The 27,171-nt window shown below is 40.9% G+C and overlaps 3 protein-coding genes across 4 annotated transcripts; 1 reads left to right on the top strand and 2 right to left on the bottom strand.

Annotated features, from left to right (window-relative positions):
* Positions 1-1,393: 1,393 nt before the first annotated feature.
* Positions 1,394-7,186, bottom strand: gprin3b (GPRIN family member 3b). Its single transcript, XM_033623426.2, has 2 exons — positions 6,817-7,186; positions 1,394-4,310 (listed from the first exon to the last, which is right to left on the bottom strand). Exon 2 carries the CDS (start codon positions 4,222-4,224, stop codon positions 2,002-2,004), a length of 2,223 nt encoding a protein of 740 aa, XP_033479317.1. The 5' UTR covers positions 4,225-4,310; positions 6,817-7,186; the 3' UTR covers positions 1,394-2,001.
* Positions 7,187-9,585: 2,399 nt separating this feature from the next.
* elmod2 (ELMO/CED-12 domain containing 2) lies at positions 9,586-19,687 on the top strand. 2 transcript variants are annotated; one of them, XM_078166210.1, is made up of 9 exons: positions 9,586-9,673; positions 12,552-12,699; positions 12,792-12,820; positions 13,886-13,983; positions 14,123-14,252; positions 15,206-15,339; positions 16,872-16,940; positions 18,690-18,823; positions 18,962-19,687. In XM_078166210.1, the coding sequence occupies exons 2-9, from the start codon at positions 12,555-12,557 to the stop codon at positions 19,117-19,119; spliced, it is 897 nt and encodes a 298-aa protein (XP_078022336.1). In that variant the 5' UTR covers positions 9,586-9,673; positions 12,552-12,554; the 3' UTR covers positions 19,120-19,687. The 2 variants fall into 2 exon arrangements, with proteins under 2 accessions (XP_078022336.1, XP_033480349.1); XM_033624458.2 differs by lacking the exon at positions 9,586-9,673 and adding an exon at positions 9,741-9,879.
* A 121-nt stretch (positions 19,688-19,808) lies between these two features.
* Positions 19,809-24,227, bottom strand: ucp1 (uncoupling protein 1). The gene is made up of 7 exons (XM_033624457.2): positions 24,087-24,227; positions 23,788-23,936; positions 23,291-23,489; positions 21,666-21,863; positions 21,479-21,580; positions 20,917-21,097; positions 19,809-20,547 (listed from the first exon to the last, which is right to left on the bottom strand). Exons 2-7 carry the CDS (start codon positions 23,911-23,913, stop codon positions 20,433-20,435), a joined length of 921 nt encoding a protein of 306 aa, XP_033480348.1. The 5' UTR covers positions 23,914-23,936; positions 24,087-24,227; the 3' UTR covers positions 19,809-20,432.
* Between the last annotated feature and the right edge of the window lie 2,944 nt (positions 24,228-27,171).

The raw sequence follows: 27,171 nt of genomic DNA, 5'->3' as shown, positions 1-27,171 counted from the left end.
CTCTCCATCAAAAAAGTCGTAGCACAATCTTATAATGGAGTACATTCCCAAAGAATATTTTCTTGTATGCTTCACTCTTCAGTGGATGCTTTTTATAAAGTTTGGGACCCTTACTTAAGCCCTGTTTCCATCCAAGCAGTTTGGTACGGTACAGTTCAGTTTGGTACGCTTTTTTGTTGTGGATGGTACCAATGGAACCGTTCCATTCCGTCCCCATTTTTGGTCCCCCCTCTGTTGGGGTACCTAGCACACAGATCTGGTACTAAAAGGTGGAGCTGTCTGTTGATTGGTAAATAGCAGACGGTCACTCTGCTCAGGGCTGAGCTGTGGCTGGTTTTGAAGCTCATGCAACCACTGTTCATACTGTGGAGAGTTTTATCAGCAGACTGTAACTATAAAATGAAAGGAAGTTTTACTGCCTCTTGCAGCAGCTGTAGTTGGAGCAAAAATAACTTAATTCGCCGGGCCGACTGCCAGCGACTTTTAAGGTGGAACGTAAACTTGTAATGTTACTCAGTGCCTGAGGTGATGAAGTGAATCAATCAGTACACCTTAAATATCACTGTGACAACTTTGACCATTACTTTAGTTTTTATATGACACATACACTTTTAGTAATCTCGTGGATCTTTAAGCGTTTATATATATTAATTTACGGGACATATATTCAAATCCTCATTCGGAGAAAGAAAAACATTGCGGCGCGTTGTTCCTGTGGGCTACAGCGTCACTAAACCCCTGAGCTTGCCTGAGAAGGACTAAATACACAAACCCGCTATTTTTAAATATCCCATGGAGAGAGACTCTCACTGCAGCCTGTTCTATTTTGTTCTGAAAATGTCAACGTGTAACTCCATTTGTTGGACGATAAACAAGTCCAGATTGATAAAGGCGGAAATACAGCGAGTGCTGGACGGAGCAGTTTAAGAGTACTGTTTGCACGGGAAACGCTAGGGTCTAGGTACCATGTCTGAAGGGTTACTTTACGTTCCAAAGGTACCATACTGAAAGTGTTTGGTAGAAACGGGCCTCAGAGTACATTGGACCGATGCTGTCATCTTCCATGTGACAAAGGTTTCCTAACCTGGATTAGCCAAACTCTGCGTTTCCTGTGAATCATGTTTTCTGTTGCTATTTGTTTATATATATATTTGATGTTATTTCTCTCTGTTGTAGTGGTTGATGAGGTTTGGGGATGGACATAATGCCCACTATTATAATTTATTTTTATTTACCCATTTTATCTAAGCTGTTTAGTTCTGTGTTGTATATAAAATATGTAATAAATATCTATAAATTAAAAAACCTGTTTGTCAAGGAGTAAAATGTCACAAACAAAGCACCTAAGTTCTTGCCAAGAGGTCCAAAATGAAGAATATATAAAGCTTGACTTAGTTTTTACTTGTTTTAATAGAAAACCAAAGAAGAACAGAGATTAAACAGCGCATGTATGCATACAGTCCCTTTTTTTGCACAACGTAATCACTCACTAAAAAGAAATGTGCATGAAAAGAAAATACAGCAATCTTATAAATATAGGACCCCCAAAAAACACCTCAAAAACATATACCAAATGCACCAAAATGCAATGAGATGTTGGTTTAATATATTTGCACAAATATTCTGACAGTAAGTAATATGTCAACCCCATGACCGGTGACGTCATCTCAGGTCACACCACTGCCGTTGTAACTAATGTACATGCATTTCACTATTATTGCCTCTGTTATTTAAAAACTGTTAGAAGTCTTCTCTCTTTTTATAATATCTATTTCTAGAAAATAAGTCTTGGGTTGTTCATTTTATATCTCTATTTCCTACCTTCTTTGATCACAAACATCACACAGTTGGACTCTTTATGCTACAACATTCCAGTATACTTACTTACAGGGATCGTCGTCCCGTTACGCTTTCACTTGGCATTGCAATGACGAGGGGAGGACAAACATTTTGACCTCTAGGAAAAGGGAGGAGTTTGACATTGGCTACCTCTGTGCTGTGCTACTCGAGGACGGAGGAGGGAGGGGGACGCACGCAGCAGTTGGGCCGTCTGACATTTTGCAGCATTGACCTGAAAATGTTCTGCTGCCTCCTTTTGTTCTTCCTGCCGTGTCTCGGCGAATCGACACCAGAGACTGACTTTCGGAAGGAGGTCTGGGCAATCAGTTTCCTCTCTTGCTCCTTGATTTTGCACTGCAAGTGGCTCTGAATGGCAAAACCCAGGGATTCTGGGTCCACAGAAGCCCCGTAGACCTCCCAAGTCATCCCCTGTTCATCCCAGACGACATCGTGGATGCTCTTTCCTTTCTGATCCTCATCCTCATCTTCCTTTCTCTCCGGTTCCACCTTCTGTTTGCCCGACTTTGTGTCCTTCTTCGAGGCTTTACCTCCAGCTTTAGCCGTTTGTTTGGGAATTTCGTCTTTTTTTTTAGTTTGATCTGACTTTGATGTGGTGTTTGCTGCTGCTGCTGCTGTTGTTGTTGGCGGGGCCTGGCTCGGCTTGGTTGTAACAGCAGCCCGAGCAGGTGCAGCTTTGTTACCGTCAGCAGTTCCAGACTTGGTAGCCCCAGCTGTCTCTGGGGGTGCTCCTGATTGGAGAGAGGGAGCTTCAGGAGTGGCTGTTTTCGCAGCAGATTTCTGAACTGCTGTTATATTTTGGGACTTTCCCATCTCTCCTTGCTCCTTGTGGTTGCTGTGTTCAATATTGATTTGATAAACTGGCTGAGTGTTGCAGAGAGCCGGCCCGGGGTCTTTAAGCTTCGCTCCGAGCCTTTTGTCTTTCTCCTGGGAGAAAGTTTCCGAGTGGAAAACCACGCCGGCATTTTGGCTGGGGCACATCTCCGCCTCAACAGTGAGTCTCTCTGACCTCGGATCAGCAGATAGAGAACTCATGTTCATCTGATGTAGCCCCACGCTGCCGTCAACCTGGTAGACTACAGCCAGGCTCTGCGCCACCTCCACGGGGACTGCACCGCCACTCGGCCTGCGAGTCACATTGAAAGGCAGCAGGCTCGGGCTTGTGGCCACGGCCTTACTGCACATGTTCGCCACTGCCTGAACCTCCATATCGTGACACTGCTTGACTGGGGTGGGCGACGGGGATAAGGTCATCGTCGAAGCCTCCCTGTACAGCTTGCTGTGCTGCTGCTGCTGCTGCTGCTGCTGCCCTTCAAAGACAGCTGTGTCAGTCTGGCTGGCTTCCTCAGACACCTGCCCATCTGCCGGCATGTTTTGTGTAGCCTGGGGCAGAGTGGAGGAGTCCTTCTGTGGTGACGCTGGCTGATGTTTATCCAAGGAGACTTGTGGTTTCTTTACTGGCGGCAAATCCTTCTCTGGATGTGTCGAACTTGAATTATTATTTGTAAACTCTGCATCTTTGCTCTTAGAGGGAGGTGAAGTGGAGCAAAGTGGCACTGCAGCAGTTTCCATGCTTTGTTTAGGTTTGGGAGTCTCTTGCAGACTGACAGAGCTTTGTGAGTAGCTATGTATATGATCGGGCTCTGGAGATTTCTGTGATACAGCTGTGTCCATGTTTTTGGGAGCTGAAATACTCCCTGTATTATCGTGTTGTGGTTCAGATGCTGTATGCCTTAAATCACAGGCATTGTTAAGATTTTTATTATTTGGAGAAACATGTTTGTTATAGTCCTCTCTGGCTGTGGCTTTGGCCGAGGATGTCAGCTTCGCACACTCCTTCTCTGCTGCACTTGGCCCTTTTATTCTGCAGTCATTGGTCTGCGTGTCGACCTTTGGCGCTGAAAGAGCAGGCGACACACCGGCCTTACAGATATCCTTTTCATCGGCCTGGCTTAACATTTTCATATTAGCATTAGAATCCCTCTGGTCACCTCCTGCCTCACCCACACTTTGGTCTTTTAGAGACAGGTCTTGCATCTGTTGGTCTCCACCTGTCACAAGCTCCGACTTTGCCTGGTTTCCATTAGCTGGTACTGGTTTGTCTGACACAGTGTCGCTAACTGGCTCACCTCCCTTGGAAGCTGTTTTTTGGGTATGTGGGATGGTGTTAGCGGGGGAAGCAGTCAGAGATGAGTTATCCTGTTTGTGGTCAGGAGATGTGAGGGTGGGTTTTGGACAAACCTGAGAGAGTTTGAGGTTGGGCTCTTTAGCCCAGTTGGCATTAGTCTCCTTATTGCCCAGCGTGTCGACCACAGCCAGCTGAGGCACCATCTGGACTGTCACTGTCCTTTTTGGGTTAGTTCCCATCCCGGATTCACTGTTTCAGTCCTTAAATATTGTCGTAATCCAAAGCTGAAAACAGACGCTCAATGTCTGTCACTTTGTGTGATTCCCTAAAGGAGGAGAAATAGAAATACAGTTTGTTTTTAATGATCGAGCTTCAATTTTCATTCACTTAAATCTTGATTTAGACAAGAATAATGAGACCCGACTCACAGAGTAGTCCAGGCCTGGATGAGCATTATGTAAATTACATTCCACAGAGATTCTTTGAACAGTTTCATTAACATGCATTTAAATAATCAGTGTTGGAATAAAGGGAAAGCACTGGAACAACAAATGACCCGTATTTGCCTAATTTAACTGCTGCTTTGAAATAGGTTTAATGCATGTGACTCCAAGCCTAATTATTCAATTAATCATAACATACAATTATAATAACAATTCTCTATGTCCAGTTATTGGAGCGTTTGCAGCTATGTCTTTTCAGCAAGATACGTTTCTATTGTGTCTCTGCAGTGCTGTTTGCTTGTGATGAGAGTCTATATGAATAAATTAGCAAACACTTATGCAGAATTGAAATAATTCTAGACTTGTGTTGTCAAAAATCTTTCTACATATCAATACTGAATAACTGAAATGGTTTCAGTGCTCAGTTTCTGCAGTATTGACACACAGTTTTGCTTTCTTTGGCTTTCTCCAGGCATTCTGCTGCTCTCTGCTACTAACCAAGGAAAGAAAGGTTGTCACTGTCATGCTATAGCCTTGTAATATTTATATTTTCATAAAAAATTAAATTGTATGCCCTAAATCAGCTCAGTTCTCCCCTGCAGTATTGAAACTGGTGACAAATATTGATATATTTCAAGGTGTACTTGAGGCAGAAATTCCAGATTCATGACAACACTATTGTAGACACTTGTTATCTTTTAATTTGAATGATTTTTCATATTCAAACTGCTCGATCCAACTGTACAAATACCAAAAAAAAAAAAACGAGCAACTGGGGGTAATCCCTACAGAAACAGCGTGCAGAAATGCTGTGTCAGACCGAAGCAAAGCAAAGTTTACAAACTGGGAAGTAAAGTAAGCAAAGTGCAGGAACAAGACTTTGACATATGTAGGCTGACAGTGATTACCGATAAGGACAGGATGTGCTTGATTAAAAATTGTGGATGTTCCACATTCTGTGGAGTTTCATCGGGTCCAACAGTCTCATCTGGGTCCAGATTTCCTAATTTATGTGTTTGCTTGGCAGTAGCTCATATGACGTTATCATAAATATCCAGGATAATCAGTGTTACTGTATGAGGAGTAAAGGATGGCTGGTCAGCCCCTCTGTTGTTGCTCACAGAGGGAGCTGACCCCTGTGTGCTGTTATGTCAGTTTAAATGTTCACTGCTGTGTTCTGTTATAAAGTGCACATTTTACAGCACTGTTAATAAATAATAAATAACCTTAACTATTTCATCTTATTCTACAACCCCGCAAAATGCCAAACGCACTTAAAGTGAGCAAGAAAACAATCTATCATCTTATGTTTAACTCCATTTCTCTGCCATTTAGTGAAACACAAACAGAACAGGTTTGAAAGCCTAAATGGGTCATTGGATGCTTTTCTATCTCATAATCGAGCGAGCACAACTTCAAAGCATTTAACCTTCACTTTCACATTTCACTTTATCCCAAATCTGATGAATGACTCCATCTCAATCTGTCTTCCAAAAGTGTAAAAGCATCTGAGCCAATTCTGCGAGTAATGTGCCCGCACTCAGCAGACGTCTGAAGTATGTGATCCCTTTTTGGAGTCAGACGGATGAATTGCACTGTGAGCAAGACTTTAATCATACAAAGCAATCTATAGGCTTCATCCAACGGGGAGGAAGAACCAACTATTGATAATTCAGTGGTCCACAAGGAGCAAGTTGGCCATTTCCTTTCCAGTGACATTACTGATGATAATCTATTCTGCATAATGTGCAGCTCGTCTCAGTGAAAGTAAGCTGAAACACACCCTTGTCTTTTCAGTTATTCTCACACCCCTCTCACAGCAACAGACACACAAGTCATCCATCACAGGGGCCATACTGATCAGGTCATATTCATGTCTAGATTCAAATATAATAATTTATCTCATGCTGTGCTTGGTAGCCTGAAATAATAATTTATATATGTGACTTGAATAAAACAGAAGAACAGTCAACTGTTTTGGGTCATGGACAGGTGTAGCAGCCCATTTGTGTGTGCTCTCTCCCACTACGCATCTGCGTGTCTGTTGTCAAAGTGCAAATATTTATGGACACCATATCCTGTCTGTAATTAGATATTCAACAATTAAAACGTCTGGGTGTCTGTTTTTCCTGCAGCACTTTGGAAAAAACAAAGTGTGTGTGCAGAATGTAAAATCATGCACAGCGTCACAGACATTAAAGTGATGCACACGACCTATTCGGGCCAATTAAGATCTATGTCATGTACTGTAGCCTACATTTGAAGCCCTGTCCCACCCCAATATCACAGAGACCACTGATATTTGCTGATTTGATATGACCTTGCGGACAAATTCAACATCTGACACGAAGCAAAGCACAGTCTAAAGAGAAGAGGAGGGTGGCTTACCTTGAGAGACGCTTTATGTCCCGTTCCTTTGGGGTGCCGTTTGCGCGTCCGTATCAGTGAGATGAGGCTAAACCCTGGGAATGAATATGGAAAACCAGCCCTGTGTCGGTGACACCAAGCCACGCCTTCCACCAGAATAGAGGTATCGATCCTCCAAAGCGAAGCGCAAAATTCAAGCCCCCTGACGGACTGACCGTGCGCAATGAGTCACCGCGGTCCGACCGATGGATGCTCCCTGTGAGCTCTTTATTAGCGCTGCCTCACGCCTCAGAAAAAGTGCGCCTTTCTCAAAATGGACCTCTCATGCTCTGTGTGCCATCCCAACCCGAACTGGCCCAGCGCAGGCAACGTGGTGCAGCAGAGTAAACCCGATGAATGGATGAATGGGGGGGAGAGGGTGAGGATGGAGGCAGTGCTGTATCAGCCGCAGGCATCCATAGGAGCGTCACTTGCACTTGAAATTGATTACTTTTAGATCCCAGCAGCATCATTTCTCTGCTAACACAGCCTGTAATACTCCAGGAGGATAGATCATATATTTTGCATGATATGACATATATAAGAATACATTTTTTTCTGTGTGTTGGGTGCATTGTGTGTCTGCTGGAGGGGGCGCATTAAGGCACGCTTCTCAGTAGAATCAGACACCTTTACATCACAAACTGCACTTTGAAAATGAAGACATTTTTACTCAGTGGTTTAAAGAGATCTGCTAAATAAATCACTTTTATAATCAGGACATTTATTACAGGCGAAGGTTGGTGTCATGAAGCATCCTGCTCTCTTAAAGATGCAGCTATGTCTGTTTACTTGACTTTCATGTGATGTCTGATCCAAATATTTGGAGTCTTTCCTTTTTGCACGACCGCTCAGCTCCTATAAAACGGTGGTGTGTGGACACAAAGGTTAAAATGATAAATATAATCAGGTTGCATCATTACTGGATATTAGTAAATAAGTTTCAGAGGACTAGTAATATACATTTCTTGGTTTACTGTAGCAGGGAAAATGTGCATTTTATTTCTGTTTCTTCCTTATTAAATGTTATAGATGGACAGTGGCATGCAGGGGTGCAGGTTTCATTTCAATGCTGAGGGTACATTTCAATGACTTCAAACATATATCTCATCATTTTTGGGGAGAGTTTTTCCTTATCCACTGTGAGGGTTCAGAGGACAGAGGGATGTCATATGCTGTAAAGCCCTCTGAGGCAAATTGTTATTTGTGATATTGGGCTTTATAAATAAAATTGAATTGAATCATTTAGGTTCCAGGGCACTGAAAACATTGGACAAATATGAAGCAGGAGAGAAGTGTTTTGGATATTAAATCTGCAAACACTATCTCCCAAAGGATTAAATGATGAGATACTATGGCATGTCATGCTATAATGGATTTGGGGATCCCAAAAGACCAATTTATGATACATGAAAGCGTATACAATGTTGAACATTTTGAATGATTTATGAAAGCTGCAAAGCCGATGTGTTGATTCATAAAATCAACATTTTATTGTGTAAGGAGCTTGAGTTTTTTAAGGTTTCCTGTTTTCTTGTTCCCTTGTTCTGTCTTTTGTGGGATATGTGACATATGGTGCACAGGCTCTTGTTAGTTATTGAAAAACACACCTACAGTTGATTAATTCCCCCACACCTGTGCACACCTGTGACATGGGCGCAGTTTCCTTTTAAGCTCAGTGTTGGAAATAATGGTGTTGAACACTCGACAAAAGGTCCAGGAGGGCTGAAACGTTAGTGTTACAAATAAATTGTGAAGCTGAGAAAGAGCAGTGTGCGGGATCTTTTGTTCATAGACTTAAGTGATATTTTCCAATGCACCTGCATCTGAGACAGCTGGATGTGCGAATATCTTTCTTCAAACATTGTGAGGGGAATATGAAACAGGGATTTCAATTTTGAGCATATGTCTATGTTGACCACTGCTCGACTCTTATTATGATCTAAGTGGTTACTTTGGGGACTCAGCGTTCAAATATAGCCTGCAGTAATTGTATGGGATAGACCTCCTGCCTTTAAATGCCCAGAGGGGCTGATTAGGTGAGATGGTAGACCGCAACTTAATTACAGTCGAGTGCACCATTGGTGAGCTACTCAGGATAGATTGCATCATGCATCGCTGATATGCCAGATGATTTCTTCAGTGTGAGGGCATATGTGCAGCCTGTGTGGAAAAAGGGACACAGCTGATGAGAAAGAAATGCTATTTAATGATTTGAGGATGTGTGGTCTGTTGCAGCCATTTTTAACAGTGGCCAGACATGACACAAAGTGTAATATTCTAGGCTATATTAATGGTATGGAATAGTGGATTACAATAAATGGTCAATTTTTAAAACATCAATGTAATCTCATGAACATCGGGAATCTGGCATCATCTTGTGGTTAAATTGGGAAAGGCATTTTTTTTCTATCAGCAGAAACCAACCTCATCTGGAGACTAATTTGAACAACAGTGCAGCCAGTTTCGGTTTGTCTGTGAGAAAGGCCTTGGGGTCATTATGAGTCAGTGGGTAAACACTCTCGTGTACATCTACTGTCCAGCTAAAGCTTAAAATACACGATATTTGAACGATGGTTGTCTGTGTGTAGCTGTGAAGCACAGTCCATGCAGTGCAGACTGGTGCAGACAGCAGCAAAGTGTGAACAGTAGATGGCGCTGCAGCAGCGTTGAGGACTGACAGGCTGGCGTGGCATATGAGATGTTCATGATATCTGGAAATTAACGTTTCAATGACTTAAAGCTTGTTTTCTCGGACTGTGTACGCTATTTCCGGCATAAATTTCGAAATACTCGCTCTCAAAACACCTTTACAAGAATCTACGTGTAATTTTTTAAAGTAAGAATGCATTTCATCCAATATCCTTGATTTCTTAGGTGCGTCTCTTTACGTGCGTTGAAACGGCTGTGTGTCTGGTTGGATCATGAACGCACCACAGCCAGACTGTTGTCAAGCGAAACGTTGCTAACATTAACTTAACCACACGGCTAATAGCTTGCAAGTGATCATAAGTTTGAGTGTATCTTTGTCTCTTCGGCAGGAGGGTAAGATTAATTTCAGCTTCTTGTTCAACATCATTAAAAACCATTAAGTACATCAGTGCTTACGACGCAACCTAATCTAGGTTAACACAGCTAGCTAACAGTTGGGCGAACACAGTGACAACCTGTTGTCTGAACCGGTTAACTGTCATCTGAGTTTTGAAGCTAGTTAGCTCATTTAGTTAATTAAAATCAGAGGTAACTAGCTATCAGTTTGCTAACACGTGGGTAGACCGTGTGCTAAAGCGCCGCTAAACTCACCCAATCTTTCTAGTTTAACATAAACGAAATGTTCACGTTTAGTCTGAAGTTAGCATTAGCGCTAATGCTAGCTACCACAGTGCTATTGTTTTGGCTGTTGGCTAGCCTTCTCTCTTCAGCTCTTCCTTTCACATTAGCATGGTCCCATTTTATTGTAGGTTATATATTAGTGTTTTAATGGTGGCTTACGATCAGTTGACCCTCTCCTGTATTGAATGCTGCTTTTTTAAAATGCAGAATATTGTCTAAACTACTCTGAACACTGGCCATTGTCATGATGACACAGACACTAGTGTTTCAGTCATCACAATGGGATTGGGAACGTGTCGTTTGGCAGTGGTGGAAATTAAGAACATACATTTAACGTTACTCAGACACTGCTTAAAAACAGTGTGGCGGTAGATGTACTACACTTGAATATTTCCATTCTAAGTTGCTTTGTACTTCTACTCTGATACATTTAAATCATATGATCAGCTTGTTAAATGTGATGCCTTGTTATAGGTCAAAATGCCCATCTGTATAAAAGATGGGTGACATTTAGAGCTGTACCAATTCGTCAATTAATCGATTAGCTGTGGGATAGACAGGTAGCTGGTAAGTAGCTCTTATGGTAATTGTTTAGGCCATTTTTCAAGCAAACATGACAAAAATTTGATGGTTCCAGCTCCTTTTTTTCTTTTTAACTTTTATTGTGTTGCATTATAGTAAATTGAATAATATTTTGTACAAGACATCCGGTGATCAACTTGGACTCTATGAAATCTTGATGGTTATTAGTATTTTATATATTTTTTTATTTTTCCAATACTTTTTAAATGTTAAAACCAAATATAAATAAAAAAAAAGAATATAGCAGATTAATTGATAATGGAAATAATAATCAGTTGCAGCCCTAATAAACACAGCTCCAGCTTGACCAGCTACAATGTTAATAAATGCAAATAAAGCCCACTTGAATTTTAAAATTTGATTATTTAAATAACATTTCATGGCACCGCTTATCCTGTTAGGGGTCACAGGGGGGCTGGAGCCTATCTCAGCTGAAACTGGGTGTGAGACAGGATACACCCTGGACAGGTCACCAGTTTATCACAGGGCTGACACATAGAGACAGACAACCATTCACACTCACATTCACACCTACGGGTAATTTATATCACTAATTAACCTAACCTGCTTCACTTTGCACTGTGGGAGGAAGCCGGAGTACCCAGAGAAAATCCACGCTGACACAGGGAGAACATGCAAACTTTGTACAGAAGGACTAACATACAGGATACAGGAATAAGTTAGATGAGAAAATGAATAATTACAAAAAGAGGTACTATCTCACTCAGATATTAATAGTAATAGGACTTTTACTATTAAATGAACCGCTTGTACACAAATACTGTATATGTATACACGTGCCTACACATATCCATATAAAAGCACAAACAGACACATGAATATGTGTATGCACATATCACTCATATGTTCACTCACATAGTGAACAAAAGAGTGATGACCACCCCGATTCATATAGATACATTTTGCCTGACCTTCTCCAGTGTTAATTACCATAGCCCTGTTTGACCGGGCAAAAATATGTCTTATAATGGGGTAACCTATTGAGAAATATGGAGTGCATGTGGTAGTAGTACTTTTACTAAGTACTGTCTCCCCCCATGTTAGTTGATATTTATAATGCTGACCTTGCATAAGTGTTTTAACTTCTTGGCTTTGATCACATGCAACCTTATACTTTATACTGCCAGGTAGTTTTTTGATCCATAGCTTGCCATGATATTTCTTGCACTCAAGAATAAAAATCAAAGAGTTACCCCTGCTGTAGGACCGTCCATCACCGATGGCTACGGGAGTCAAATTTGTCTGCTTGTCAGAGTCAGATTTTTCCACCTAAATTACAGGGTGTCCGCGGGGTCTTAAAAAGTATTAAAAGGTCTTAATCGCGATTTTATGACGTATTAAATTTTCTTGGCATTCAAACTTTGACAGAAAGTATCCATGAATGTATAACTTATTTTCCTCCTCGCGACTATTACAAACAATGATGTGTAGGTAGGCACACTCGGACTGCCACTCGGGGCCATGCGCGTTACTGTGTGACATCACGAGACGGCGCACGTCCAGGCGCCAAACAGAGGAGCAAAAGACAATAAAAAATCCATCTCATCTTATCTGAGTTCTGTTGTATGTTTGTGCTCCATATATTTAATTGCAAACTACAACTGATTAGTAAGTTAAAGATGCGTTGCTGCTAAAGACAGCTTGAAGTGGTGATGAGGTCTTAAGGTTTTTTTGGAAGGTCTTAAAAAAGTCTTAAAAAGGTATTGAAATTAACCTCAGGATTCCTGCATATACCCTGAATTACTTAAGCGCCCCCTGTCTTTTCTCTGTCCGTGCTGCAGAAGATGCTGGGGTATATCTGGCAGTACGTCTACACGTCCTTCCTGAGGTACTGGCTGAAGTGGTTCATCAGACAAGCAACAGGGAAATGTGAGCTGCAGAGAATATGCTCTGGATACAAGCCTGGGGCCACAAGGACAACAAAAGCAGGTGAATTAAATTATCCCAAATCCAGTTTGCTTCTCCTGCTTAGTATACATTATTTTCCATTATATTAATCTGCTTCTCATGTCCTGTTGTAGAATATTCTCTCCGCTCATCAAAGAGCAAGGTAAGAAAATGTTAACTCTCAGTTTTTTAGTAGATATGTTTGGTTATAGAGATACCAAGCATTGCTCCAGGGTGATTTCCAGGGTCAGCTTAAATATTTGTGGTGTAATAATAGCTTTCAGCATGACTATTTGTGCTATTACTATTACTATACTATTTTAAGTTAAATTTTCGTTTATATGACTGACAGACAATCACATGATCACTTCAGCACAAACTTGCTGACCAACAGCAAAATGACCTATAACAATTACAGTAATCTGTCAATGCTTTTGGTTGGTAAGATGTTTTTTGATTTTTTGATATGTACTGTATATACACAGTGGAAATATTGTATGGGCCATGAAAGTAGGTCACTTAATCAAAATGCAAAGACATGAGTTCTTCCAATGCATTAGAAGCTGTTTTTCTCCAATGCCATGAAAGCAAAACTGTGTTCTCAGACTGTTTGAGTCTGCACTGTGAGTTGGCAGGCAGTCTTTGTTGGGCAGACTTGAGGCCCTTTCAGAAATATGATATGAGCAACCATTTGGGATTTTCAAAACAAACAGTATGTCTGCAGCCAGTGTTAACACGCCAGGATTGGGGCAATGTGATCCCTTTCTGTAGATCTGGACAGTAGTCTCACTGCAGATGTATGTGATTAATTGTTGTAAAACTATGTCGGCTCACAAAAGAGGTGTAGAGGAAACACCTCTTGCTAGATTACTGACCTGCTCATTATCTGTAAGGCTGTTGTAGGATGTATGAATTCCAATAAAAACATATCCTGTGAGCGTAGTCAGTTCTTATCTTAAAATATACTTGCCAATCTCAGATGAATAGACTCTACTTGTCATTTAGAGCAAGGTAAGCATTTTCCGATTCAACAGCCCATTCAGTGTAGAAACAGAAATGCCTGGCCATCTTTTTCATTGTTTCTGAGGCTGACTTTGAAAGGGTGTTTTTTCTCTGGCTGACAGCACAGATTATTAAGAAACCACTGCGGATTTTCTGTCTGGTTGCTCACTGTGTTATTACCCTTCTGTGGCTACCTCCTTCTCTCCTGTGCTTTCCTTCTCTGTAGGTTTTAAGAGGAGCTTTGGAAACCAACAAGGATAATTTAGAGCAATGTGTGGATCAAATTATGAAAGAGAAGAATATCAAACCTCAGAAAGATCCGCTGTAAGCTCACTTCTTATCTGTTGTTTTGCGAATACTTGTCACCAGCAATTTCATTATGTCCAAATCATATTAAATGTAGTGGTAGTGTGATTTTTGAATCAGTGTATTCATCATTTGCTTAATCCCCTTATCTGTCTAGGTTCAGGGGAAGTCTACACATCTGTCTGTTACAGATAACAGGAACCAACAGCCTGTATGTTTCTGTGGAAGAACTGAGAAAGGAAGTCTTCAGCTCTGAGAATGAAGAGCACGAGGCCATGCTGTTGAAGGTGTGTGTTCCTGCTCCTCAATCCATTTTTTTAGCCGTATGGTAACTGTTCCTCAGAACAAATGAGGCCCCGATCACATAGAAACACCACTAGTACTGGGGCGGCAGTAGCTCAGTCCATAGGGACTTGGGTTGGGAACCGGAGGGTCGCCTGTTCGAGTCCCCGTCCGGACCAAAATATGGAGCGTGGACTGGTGGCTGGAGAGGGGCCAGTTCACCTCCTGGGCACTGCCAAGGCACTGAACCCCCCATAACCGCTCGGGGCGCCTCACCAAGGGCAGCCCCCTCACTCTGACATCTCTCCACTTTGTGCATGTATAGGTCCTGTTTGTGCATGTGTGTGCCTTTCGGACCTGTGTGTAATTGACAAGCAAGAGTGAAAACATTGAATTTCTCCTCAGGGGGATTAATAAAGTAAATAAATTTAAATAAACTTAAAGTTACTTAAACTTAACTTGTATGTATTTTTCATTGGTATTTTTATATATTTTGTTTTAAAGTTTTTTGTTCGCAATTCAGTTAAGTTTCACTTAGTTTTCATTGTTTAAGTTTCATTTAGTCTCAGTATTAATTTTAGTTTTTAATTGACAAAGACTAAAACTAAACACATTTCCTGCATATTTTTATTTGTTATTTTTGTAAGTACACCATATTGTTAGTTATTTTTTATTTTTAATTCAATTAACTAAAATGTTTGTTCACACCCAGTTTAGTTTTAGTATCTGTAATAACTTTGTCATGAGCTAAAATGGGCATATTGAAGATAGTTGAGGCTTTAGAAGGAGATTTATGAAATGTAATTGAGTGAGACAGCACAATAAAATGGCATGATTTAGATTACATTATTGAAAGTATTGATTATGAATCTAAAATGTTATTCTCAGTGTCATTGTACCTGTGGCTCAGCACAGTGGCAATTAAAATGTGTAACCCTTGAATTATTTGTGCTCTCAGCTGTGGGACCTGTTGATGCCAACGGTCAAACTGGAGTCGAGGATAACCAAACAGTGGGGAGACATCGGATTTCAAGGAGACGACCCGAAGACTGACTTCAGAGGAATGGGCCTGCTGGGCCTCATCAACCTTGTGTGAGTCCTTAATAAATAAAAAGGAGACATTTATGAGCTACTAAAGAACTGCAGATTATATCAATACTGACCATCAGAACCTGAGACCATTACCATCCACTGTCATCTCTTTCACCACTTACTTTATCAATGATGGAAAGACATGTACCCTTTTAACTCGTAAGTTTAATTTACATCTAAATACAATCACATGAAAATTGATATAAACCTTTTGTAAGATACTGGGTTTTATATGATCTTAGACTTCCCTCCGGGCAGTTTTACCTCTAAGTAACCTTGTTGCAAGGCAGTCAGTAACAAGCAACAAAACATAAGGAAAGAGTGAGACACGACACAGATAGAGAAGCTGACCAAGCAAACTAAACCTATTTTCCAGCTGTGTGTCAATAGGAGCTTGAAAGTTCAATCCCAAATCAAAAAGGAAATATATGCAATCAGCTGGACTTCATACTGGTGCCGAAACAAAGCAAAACTGCAGCGAAGGTTTTGATTGAACTGGCCACATGTACAGAGAAGCTTCACAGATCCCTGTTAATGATTCATCTGTGTAGGGTCATGCATGTGTGTTTACGTCTGGCAGTCTAGTTGCCTATGTTGTAACATACCATGATGAAACACATGAAAGCCGGGACAGAATATTGAGAGAAAGAAGTATCAGCATCCTCTTGAGCCTTCTTGATGGTAAAACAGACCATGGAGTTATCGGAGCCCTTAATCGGTATTACAAGAGGCAGTTATAGCTGTGACTATGACAAAGCACATGAGAAGTCCATAGGCTGCAACATGTCAACAAGGGTGACAACTGTACCCTGTCAGAGTGTAATAATAAAAAATAATATAATGGTTGATAAAATGTTCACCATGAGAAACAGAAGCATGTTAGATTTACTACTCACTGTCATCAAAACAACCATCATGTCCTGCACTGATGACGCAGTCTTTGTTGGGGACACATGAGTATGGCGTCCCAGACAACCTTGGCAAGTGGTTTGAGTGATCAGATCACAATACATATCGGTGGCTGGTTACACCTGTACTAAGTGCTGTCCATTTGTGATCAGATCACCCGAGACGCATGTTAATACCAGGTCTAAACAGTCTCTAAAAGCCAAGGACACCATTGGCGCCATTTATGCGAGTTCCAAGTAGTGACGTGTCCATACTAGTTTTCCTAGCACATTCACCATACTCTATTTCACATGCTACATAGCATAACTCCAATATAAGCTAAAGTTAAAGGAGATAAAGAAGATAAACTCACAGCATCAGCAAACACACTCACCGTGCAGCATGGTCTCAAACAAAAGGGATTCAAATAGGCCACTCCCACACTTAAATAACCTCCTTCTTCCTGGATTTTCTCCTGAGAGGACTGATTGGTGGATCTTTCCACCTGATCCCAAGGAGTTATGTACCCTGCTTAGTAGGTCCCCCTGCTAGCCCCCAACTGACATTATTCCTCCTCATCCAAATCCACTGACTAGATCTAGCTGCTTCATCTTACAAATTATAATGAAATGTTTATATTACAGTTTCTTCAGTGAAAACTACACAGAGGAGGCTCGTCAGGTGTTGTCTCATGCAAACCATCCTAAACTCGGGTAAGAGACATTCATACAGTACAGGCCAAAAGTTTGGACACACCTTCTCATTCAATGCGTTTTCTTTATTTTCATGACTATTTACATTGTAGATTCTCACTGAAGGCATCAAAACTATGAATGAACACATGTGGAGTTATGTACTTAACAAAAAAAGGTGAAATAACTGAAAACATGTTTTATATTCTAGTTTCTTCAAAATAGCCACCCTTTGCTCTGATTACTGCTTTGCACACTCTTGGCATTCTCTCCATGAGCTTCAAGAGGTAGTCACCTGAAATGGTTTTCCAACAGTCTTGAAGGAGTTCCCAGAGGTGTTTAGCACTTGTTGGCCCCTTTGCCTTCACTCTGCGGTCCAGCTCACCCCAAACCATCTCGATCGGGTTCAGGTCCGGTGACTGTGGAGGCCAGGTCATCTGCCGCAGCACTCCATCACTCTCCTTCTTGGTCAAATAGCCCTTACACAGCCTGGAGGTGTGTTTGGGGTCATTGTCCTGTTGAAAAATAAATGATCGTCCAACTAAACGCAAACCGGATGGGATGGCATGTCGCTGCAGGATGCTGTGGTAGCCATGCTGGTTCAGTGTGCCTTCAATTTTGAATAAATCCCCAACAGTGTCACCAGCAAAACACCCCCACACCATCACACCTCCTCCTCCATGCTTCACAGTGGGAACCAGGCATGTGGAATCCATCCGTTCACCTTTTCTGCATCTCACAAAGACACGACGGTTGGAACCAAAGATCTCAAATTTGGACTCATCAGACCAAAGCACAGATTTCCACTGGTCTAATGTCCATTCCTTGTGTTTCTTGGCCCAAACAAATCTCTTCTGCTTGTTGCCTCTCCTTAGCAGTGGTTTCCTAGCAGCTATTTGACCATGAAGGCCTGATTGGCGCAGTCTCCTCTTAACAGTTGTTCTAGAGATGGGTCTGCTGCTAGAACTCTGTGTGGCATTCATCTGGTCTCTGATCTGAGCTGCTGTTAACTTGCCATTTCTGAGGCTGGTGACTCGGATGAACTTATCCTCAGAAGCAGAGGTGACTCTTGGTCTTCCTTTCCTGGGTCGGTCCTCATGTGTGCCAGTTTCGTTGTAGCGCTTGATGGTTTTTGCGACTCCACTTGGGGACACATTTAAAGTTTTTGCAATTTTCCGGACTGACTGACCTTCATTTCTTAAAGTAATGATGGCCACTCGTTTTTCTTTAGTTAGCTGATTGGTTCTTGCCATAATATGAATTTTAACAGTTGTCCAGTAGGGCTGTCGGCTGTGTATTAACCTGACTTCTGCACAACACAACTGATGGTCCCAACCCCATTGATAAAGCAAGAAATTCCACTAATTAACCCTGATAAGGCACACCTGTGAAGTGGAAACCATTTCAGGTGACTACCTCTTGAAGCTCATCGAGAATGCCAAGAGTGTGCAAAGCAGTAATCAGAGCAAAGGGTGGCTATTTTGAAGAAACTAGAATATAAAACATGTTTTCAGTTATTTCACCTTTTTTTGTTAAGTACATAACTCCACATGTGTTCATTCATAGTTTTGATGCCTTCAGTGAGAATCTACAGTGTAAACAGTCATGAAAATAAAGAAAACGCATTGAATGAGAAGGTGTGTCCAAACTTTTGGCCTGTACTGTATATGTACAGTATTAATATCCCCATATTTTCAGTATTATGGCTTTTATGTGCACAGTCGCTTTTGGCATGCACTTTATGCTACTATCATAATCCTCATATTTCAGGTATTCATATGCCATTGTTGGGATCAACCTGACAGAGATGGCTTACAGCCTCCTGAAGAGCGGGGCTTTGAAACCCCATTTCTATAACACAGTACAGGGCGCACCTGAGCTCCGGCACTTCCATCAGCTATACTGTGAGTGAAAAACAATACATAATTTTTCTATTCTTCACCATCTGCTAGAAAAATAAAACACATTTTTTAAAAGAAACTGAAGTTTGGTTGTCTGTTTTTATAAGGAATTCTCTTGTGTGTGTGTTTCTTGTCTTCTAGGTTATCTGGCGTATGAATTTGATAAATTCTGGGTGGCAGAAGAACCTGAAAGCATCATGCAGTTCAATCAGTACAGAGAAAAATTCCATAACATAGTCAAGATGCATCTACAGGACCCCGCCGTAACTCTCACATTGACTGTCCGCTCTAAAAACTAACATTATTCAGAAGTGTTCCCTCACCTCTCCACCTTGCCCTGACGAAGGCAAGAAGCTTAAGCAGTGCTGAACATTAAAGGCATAAAAAACAGATTGAAGTTGGCTGGTCAGTCAAAAATCTGAACACATGAATCCTCTTATATTCGGTTTTTGTGGCTCATTAGTCCTGCTCTGTTCATCCTGTTAAAGTGAGAGTTAAGGGTTTTAAAATGGAGCACAAAGCTAACACCCTATACCTCAAAAATGACCATTCCAGTGTTTAATTAACCTTCGTACTGTGGAGGCGAAATGAGAGCTGCTGCAGAGGACTGTACAGATAACGGGTCTGTCTTTTGTGAGGCTTTAAGCACTTTCAGCGAGCAAGCAGCCAAAATTGTTGCAGTTAAAAGATTAAACTACCATATGTGTAGCTGTCTTGTTTGTAGTGATGTAAACAAGATCTCACAGTTGTTCCACTCAGGAATTTGATTTTCTATGTCCAGAGACCATGGCTAAATTTGTGCATGTTCTAATGTGTCCCCGTTCATGGCATCTGTATTCTGTAATATAGGTGATGTGGAACTCAAAATGGTTGTTTGCTTCCTTTTTCATGGATTTGTATGTCTGAAGACTGCATTTTTATTACCTGTTGTTATGCTGTGATCTGCTTTTGAGGAAGGTATGTTAAGATTAACACGTCTGACTCAGAGTTAATAAATACACATTTTAATGTTTTGAAATGTGTTTTGTGTGGTGGAAGTGATCGCACAAGTTCATTAGCAAGCACCAGTATTTTTTATTATTGGCACCAGTGTTATTGAACGGTGCACTGCTGTAAGCTGCCAAAAATGTATGGACTGTTTCAGACGTCTCAGATAATATTTTAAATGGGTCCTTTTGTATTTCTGTTATATTTGCAGGATATGTGAATGACATACGCTGACAGGAAGTAAACGTGGACCCAAGCTGTTGCCTGGCAATACAAGTGAAACAGTCCATACTTTGCAGATTTACACATCTTAAAGTGCAAACTCAACTTCCCAAAGGAGGGCTATCACAACCTGGTGTTGGCAACATTCACTCCCATTAAATTTCAAATAGGTTCATTTATGAAAAATGATAAATATAAAGATAGAACTGCATTTCTTTTATACATCAGTTCAACATAGAGTCAAGTACACACTGCACTCCACTCTGATATCCCTTTTTCAACAAAGGATTTCCTTCTTTGTCACCACAGGACAAAAAGAACAAAACTAAAATTGATATTATCGTATCGAGGTTCCAACCCAGTAGTTTTTCAGATTTTTCAGTCCCACTTTGAAACGGGCATCTCAGTTTCTGTCCTCAATCCTCTTCTTTGTCACCATCATGGCTCTCTTGATTTGTTCGAATGAGACAAACATCACAATGTTCCACGATCCCAGCCTCAGAAATGAGGGAATAAACCTTGAGGAGAGAAAGAAAATGAAAGGTTTAATAGGTCTGTAAATGCAGCTTAGCTTAAAACATTTGTTATCAAATGACCTCCAGCAAAGGCCTAGGGTTCATTTTTGGGGGTCATCTACCATGACATTTTGGTTGATGTGTATGCACCAAATAGTGCTGTTTTTCATTCATTTATGGTGTTAATGTCTTAATTAATGTCTTAATTAAAAGTTTTGATCTTCCATGCTACTTCCATGTTTTTATTGGGGATGGCAAATTCATGACGGTCGTGTGTCCTCTACTTCCCCCCCTTCCCTACACCTGCAACCTCAAGTACCAGCATTCTCTGAACCAATGAGAGTGTGCTGGGGTCAGAGAGGAGGAGCTCACCCTTTGTAGAAAGCCGTCGGCCCCTCTTTCGTCATCATGGTCCAGGCACAGTTGATTGCGCTCCTGTACTGGCCCGGTGGTGAGTTCATGTATCTAGTTTTCACCACATCTACTGGGGAAGCAATCACGGTGGTGACAAAGCCAGCACCAAACGCAGATACAAAGTGGCAGGGCAGATTGTCTGTGTAGAGAAAGATTGTGAACACAGTGAAAAGTATGAAGGTAACCAGAGGGCTCTGAGCTGAGCAGGACAAAAACTCATGTCAGCAGATTACGTAACGTTGTGAATGAGGCAATATAAATGATTGAGATAAATGTTGTATTAACTACTGTATTTACAGCGCTGTGGGGGGATATTGCACCATGTTCTGTACCAGCTTGTGCGCTGTTATCAGCTGTGGAAGAGTTGAAGGGGCGAGAGGGTGTGTGGATCTCTAACCAATCAGCTGTCTCTCTGGGATGGCAGTGTGTGTGTGTGTGTGCGTGTGTGTGTGCGTGTGTGTGTGCGTGTGTGTGCGCGTGTGTTGCTGTAACCCAGGCACACATGAGCTTTGTCACTCACCTGACATCAGATTGTGTCTGAGGATGGCCTCTTTGATCAGGTCGTATGTCACCAGCTCTGTGCAGTTGACCAGTGCATTTCTTGTGATATTGGGTAATGTGCCTAAAGGCGCCAGAAAAAAGAAACCACACAGTTAAAAGTCATCTCTGGGTCACATTTTCATGTTAGATGAGGCACAAAGTAGCACCTTTCCAGAGTCCACGTAAACCCTCATTCTGGAAGATGTGTTTGTAGGCCTGCATGGTGCCACTGTAGCGACGGGCAACGCCGTCCAGGTTCATCTGGGCTTGAAATCGAACCTTTACCACATCAGTGGGTTGTGCAAAAGACACTGCCATGGCACCTGTGGTGCAGCCAGCCAGGATACGGATCAGCACACTAGGGTCTGGAGAGGGATAGATGGAAAAGATCAGTGGTGGAACATAAGTACATCTACTCAATCACTGTAACTAAGTGCAGCTTTGAGGTGCTTGTACTTTGATTTATATACATATACATACATACACACATATACATATATTTATATGTGAGTGTGTGTGAGAGGGAGTGTGTGTATATATATTAACACCTGCTATCTATAAAACTCAGTCTTTTGCATCCATGCGCTGCTCAGATGCTCTCTTTTGCAGAGTTGGGAAGTCGTTCCTCTGTCTTCAGTGTGTTAATGAGCTTGAAGTCATAATGTGGAAACAACATTGATGCTTCAAACAAGTTGTGTTCTATTTTATTGCTCAGAGCATTCGAACAATACGTTAATAACAGTTTGAAGCTTCATATTACAAAGTGATTTTATCCCAGACTGATGTTGGACTAGCACATCCCCTAAATCTACTAAAATGTTGCTTTAAATGACTAATGATAGTAAATAGCTCTTCTAACTACCCTAGGTTACTTGACATGGACAACTACCAAAGTTTACAACCTAAAACCATATTTCAAAATACATGTGGGCAAAAAATGTACATGAAATGTATGAATTATTACCATCAACTGAACATTTACTTTTATATGCCAACAAGCTCTAATTTGATGCTTTTTAATACACTCTTGCAACTTATTTACACCAAAAGTATTTCATAAAAATTTCCAGTGTAAATCAGTTTATTTTACTTTTAAATTAGAAAATGGTCTGATGGGCCAACCCAGCTCTAAGCTGAGTATCACTGCCCTAAACTCTTACTACACCTGATATTTACTTCATATTACATGGTGTGTACTTTATTTACTTGGTACTGTAATTGTATCCCAGTATTAATATTCTGCTGCTGTTACATCTGTCTGTATTATATATACACAGAAGCTGTTGCACATATGTCAGTGCTGGATAATAGGTACCCACTACTGTTGCCCTTCCTCAGGCTTCTTGCTTTTTCCTCCAGTTTGATTTTTTGTTGTTGTTCTTTCTTGTTTTTTTTTTGTTTTTTTTTTTGATTGGAGGAAAATTGGTTTTCTTTATCTACACTGATAGTCTATGGATAGAGGGTGTGATTTGTTGTATGCATTGTAAAGCCCTCTTGAGACCGAGGAGTGATTTCGAGCTTGATAAATAAAATTGACTGGTGTTGCTCTTCACCTTTCATGTAAGGATTTTGGTTATTGTATAGTCTGGTTTAAGTTAAGTTTATAAGTTTATTTACTTTATTAATCCCCCTGAGGGGAAATTCAATGTTTTCACTCTTGCTTGTCAATTACACACAGATCCGAAAGACACATACATGCACAAACAGGACCTATACATGCACAAAGTGGAGAGTTGTGAAAGATTTATTTAGAAACATGTAATTAAAAGAAACCCTGCAAATAACCACTTACTGTCTGTGCCCCCAGTGTAGAAACTTTTGACATTGTCGTAGAGGCCGATCCTGATGGAGGCGAAGCACACTTGTCTCTGCAGTCCTGCCACCAGCCCGTTGTACAGAGACCGGGGCCCCTCCGTTCGGATCATGGTGCTGATTGTGCCAAACACCCCTCTGTAGCGGATGCCTGCCACTCCCTGTTTCTCTCCCTGAATCTGGGGTCACAGATTTTGCTCATGGTTAAAACCAACTTTACAGAACAGATGTAGAAAATATTTAAACTAAATGTTTCAGCGTGTTGCTACAAAAGTACAATTGATTTTAGGAGTAGAGAAGTGGTCAAAGTTTAAAAAGTCAAGCTCAGTCAATAGTGGCCAACATCGGACTGTGTTACAAAGATCATTAACACTGTTAGCTGCATTGTAGTCAATGTGAAGACAACATGTTTTATGATACTGGTGATGAATGAACAAAGGTTTTCCTCTTTCGTTGTCAGTATCACTGAGTGGATACCTGTAGTCTGACTTTAGCTGTGTCCAGAGGGAATGTGACAAGGTCTGCTACACAGGCTGCAGCACCAGCACTCGCCATCTTCACCCCGAGTGGCGGGGGAACATCTGAGGGTTTAAGTCCTACCATGTTTCCTAATACTGGGGCTATAGCTATGCACAAACACACAGAGACACAGTCAGAGCCAGGAGGAAAAACACCATGTAAACATTAACCTCATGTACTTCATTTCACTGTAAGGTTAGTAAATATTTTATAAGCCAGTTATCAAAGTGATGGTAAAAACATAAAGAGATACTTACAATGTTTGTCTAAAATGTAAGGTTCCTTTTGATCCTCAGTCGTTTGTTGCCAGGCAGGATTTGATTGGCCAGATTATAATCCATAAAGGGCGCCACTCCGCAGAAAGCAACGATGCATCTTTAGCTCTGTATTTATATATATATGCTGGCTGGGCTTTTTTTTTTTTTTTTCTTTATGACATCCACAGAGAGGCGTTACTGTGTACTCCTTGACGCACAGGTCAAAGCAAAGTCCACTGACTGTCAGAAAGTCAATGTTCAATTTACCCCTCAGTGCAGGCACATTTCAGACAACTCTTTTACTTCCCCCGTTGTGACTCAAACAGTGTCTTTTCATCCAAACTGTGCCGTATTTCCAAAAGTGTCTATAACATTTTTTAATTGCTGTTCTCTTTCCTTCAAATATAACCAACATTATATCCATTCACATTTGGTACAATGAGTATATTTCCTGTCTGTCCTATATCTGTCACTTAATATTAAATAATTTACTTAATTAGACCAACAGTCTGCACACTTAACAGTTGTGATAAAGTATTATCAGAAAACAGCCAATGAGAGAGCAGGTGTGAACAACAGAGAGAGCGTATGGAGCTGATTGGCTAAAAATCTTCAAAGCCTTAAATCACATTGTTCTTTCACTTTTGTAGCAGCATTATTGTATCAAACAGTATTTGCTCACTTGTTCATATACATTGTAGTTGATTTAAGCTATCATAATAACACATTACAAAAGAGGTGCACTTACTTTTTTTGAAAAGCTTTTGGGGGGGCGTAGTGACGTGAAGTAGAGAGTGAAGTTCAGTATGGATCAGATAAGAACTTTGCGTCACAGCATGTTGGCCTCTCAGCAGTTTGGCAGTGAAGGTGCCTCTTTCATAAGACTCTTCCCTAAATCCAACCTTTGCAGTTTCTCATGCATCATAGAACTTATATGGCAAAAATTTGATTTTGGGGAAAAAGAAACAGGGATGAACATGTGACCTTATGCCCACAACATTCATGTTTGGTTCAAACTGTTTAGGAGTTAATGGTCATTTTGGTGGCTGTAGTTTGTGGTGCTGTTGAGTTGTTTGTGTTACATTGAGAGGTGTTCCTAGTATTTTGGCCATTATCACCAATATTTTAGTTGAATGCAGAGGAATACTTTTAAAAGTTAAATCTGCCTCTCTAAAATTGAACATAGGGCTATGACCTTCACCATGGTAGGAAGTATTGTAGGCCTCTTGTATTAGACTGCATTCATCTTAGCAAGGTGTACCAAATAACTGAAATTATGATAATTAGTTTGAAGCTTCTGTGTATGACATTCAGAGTATTAATATAGCGGCAAACCACTATTGGCTGTGTAAAGATATAGTGAAGTAATGGCGTCCTGAGCAGATGAAGTAAGATTCTTTGTGTGCGCTGTAGTCTAAACTTCTCAGTTCATTGTTGTGGTAGCCGGTCTAGACATGTGCATGTGAATCCTTGTGAGTGTGCCCCACTGGGTAGTTTATCGCACGGCACTTAAACGTCAGTTACTGCTGATAACACTTGACTGACGGTGGTGGAACAGCACTGTTGTAGAAGCACAACAACCACAATGTGGTTCCACCCCCTGGTTAACAGTTAGCTCTGTCAGCATGAAACCAAAAAAGTTCCACTTCTCGATATAAATGACCCAATTTTACATGTTGTTCAGCCCATCGAGCAAGCACACCAGAGACAAGAGACATGACGTACCCCAGAGGTTGTGATTCCACAGTTTGGCCATTACGTCAAATTTACTTAAGAGCTTGGAGCTGTTCCTGTGGGCATGGTTAGCTGCTGGCCACTGGAACAGCTTTTTCCATGATGAGAGCTGTGCTGAGGCAATCCCGGCTCAGACTCTGAATCATAGATATGCTCTGAATGTTGCCTACAGCTCCTTTACAAAATAAAATAATGCTAAATATTGGAGAAAACATTGATTTTATGTTTGAGATAGTTGAACAGGAGCCAAAGCACAAGAGAGAAAACCAGACTCTAAAGCTTCTTATCTTCTGATCAACTGTCTTTTTTATGTCATCATGTCTCTAATAATATCAGTAACTATTAAAAAGAAACCTTTAATATCCATATTTGATAGATATGATAAAACTTTACAAGACTCTTGTCTTTTGAGGTTTCAAAACAGTGAGACAACCCCAGAAGAGATAAGAAATATTTAATCTGTCCTATTTTACAATGATTGTTTTTGATAGATTAATCATTTATAACTTTCACGTGTCTGAGAGAGGAAGCCTCTTTAAAATGTGCTGAACGTCCTGTTTTAAGTGAGCTCACTTTGCTGTGATTGGTCAACCTGAGCCACATCCCCAATCTGTTTGGTCTACAGAGAGAGACAGAGAAAGGCCCTGTTACCAACTGAGGTTTGATACAGCTGTACTCAAAGTACATGTTTTCTCTTTCCCTCTGAATTGTAGGAGTAGAAGTATAATGTGACATGAAAACAAAATATCCAAGTAAAGGCAAGTACCTCAAATTAGTACTTGAGAACAGAACTTGAGTAAAAGTACAGTTACATTCAACCACATTGAACAAGATAAATGCGCATGTGCTTTCACAGTGAGCATGTTTGTTGTATTAATCCTCCATGTGGACTATATCAGTGGTGAAAGAAGTATTTAGATCCTTTAACTTAAGTCAACAAAATAATACCAGTAAGTGTAGTGTAAAGATACTTTGTTACAAGTCCTGCATTAAGTTAACTAAAATATGAGAGTTATTAAAGGGCCAGTGTGTAAAATGGGTTGAAAACAGTGACATCAGTGGTCAAATTCTAGATTGCAGGGCTCACTCGCTCACCCCTCCCGTTGGGTAAATGACGGTGGCCTCGTAGGGACAAAAAGCCTTACAGTTTTCAGGAGTAGGTCTATCTAGCGACAAGGTGAATGTTTATTTAGAAATCTAAACCATGTTACGATATTGTAATGAATCCCTCACGAGCAGGAGACCAGAGGAGCGTTCAGGAAAAGGCCAGTTTATTTGAGCACTCCAAAAACTCTGGTAACACTCCAGGGGGTAAAAGACTCCGTCCCAAACTCTGACTCTTCTAGCGTAA

Source organism: Epinephelus lanceolatus, chromosome 3, assembly GCF_041903045.1.
Source record: "Epinephelus lanceolatus isolate andai-2023 chromosome 3, ASM4190304v1, whole genome shotgun sequence".
Classification (NCBI taxonomy): domain Eukaryota; kingdom Metazoa; phylum Chordata; class Actinopteri; order Perciformes; family Serranidae; genus Epinephelus; species Epinephelus lanceolatus.
The sequence above is the reverse complement of the archived record's forward strand: the minus strand, read 5'-3'. Positions and strand labels throughout refer to the sequence as shown.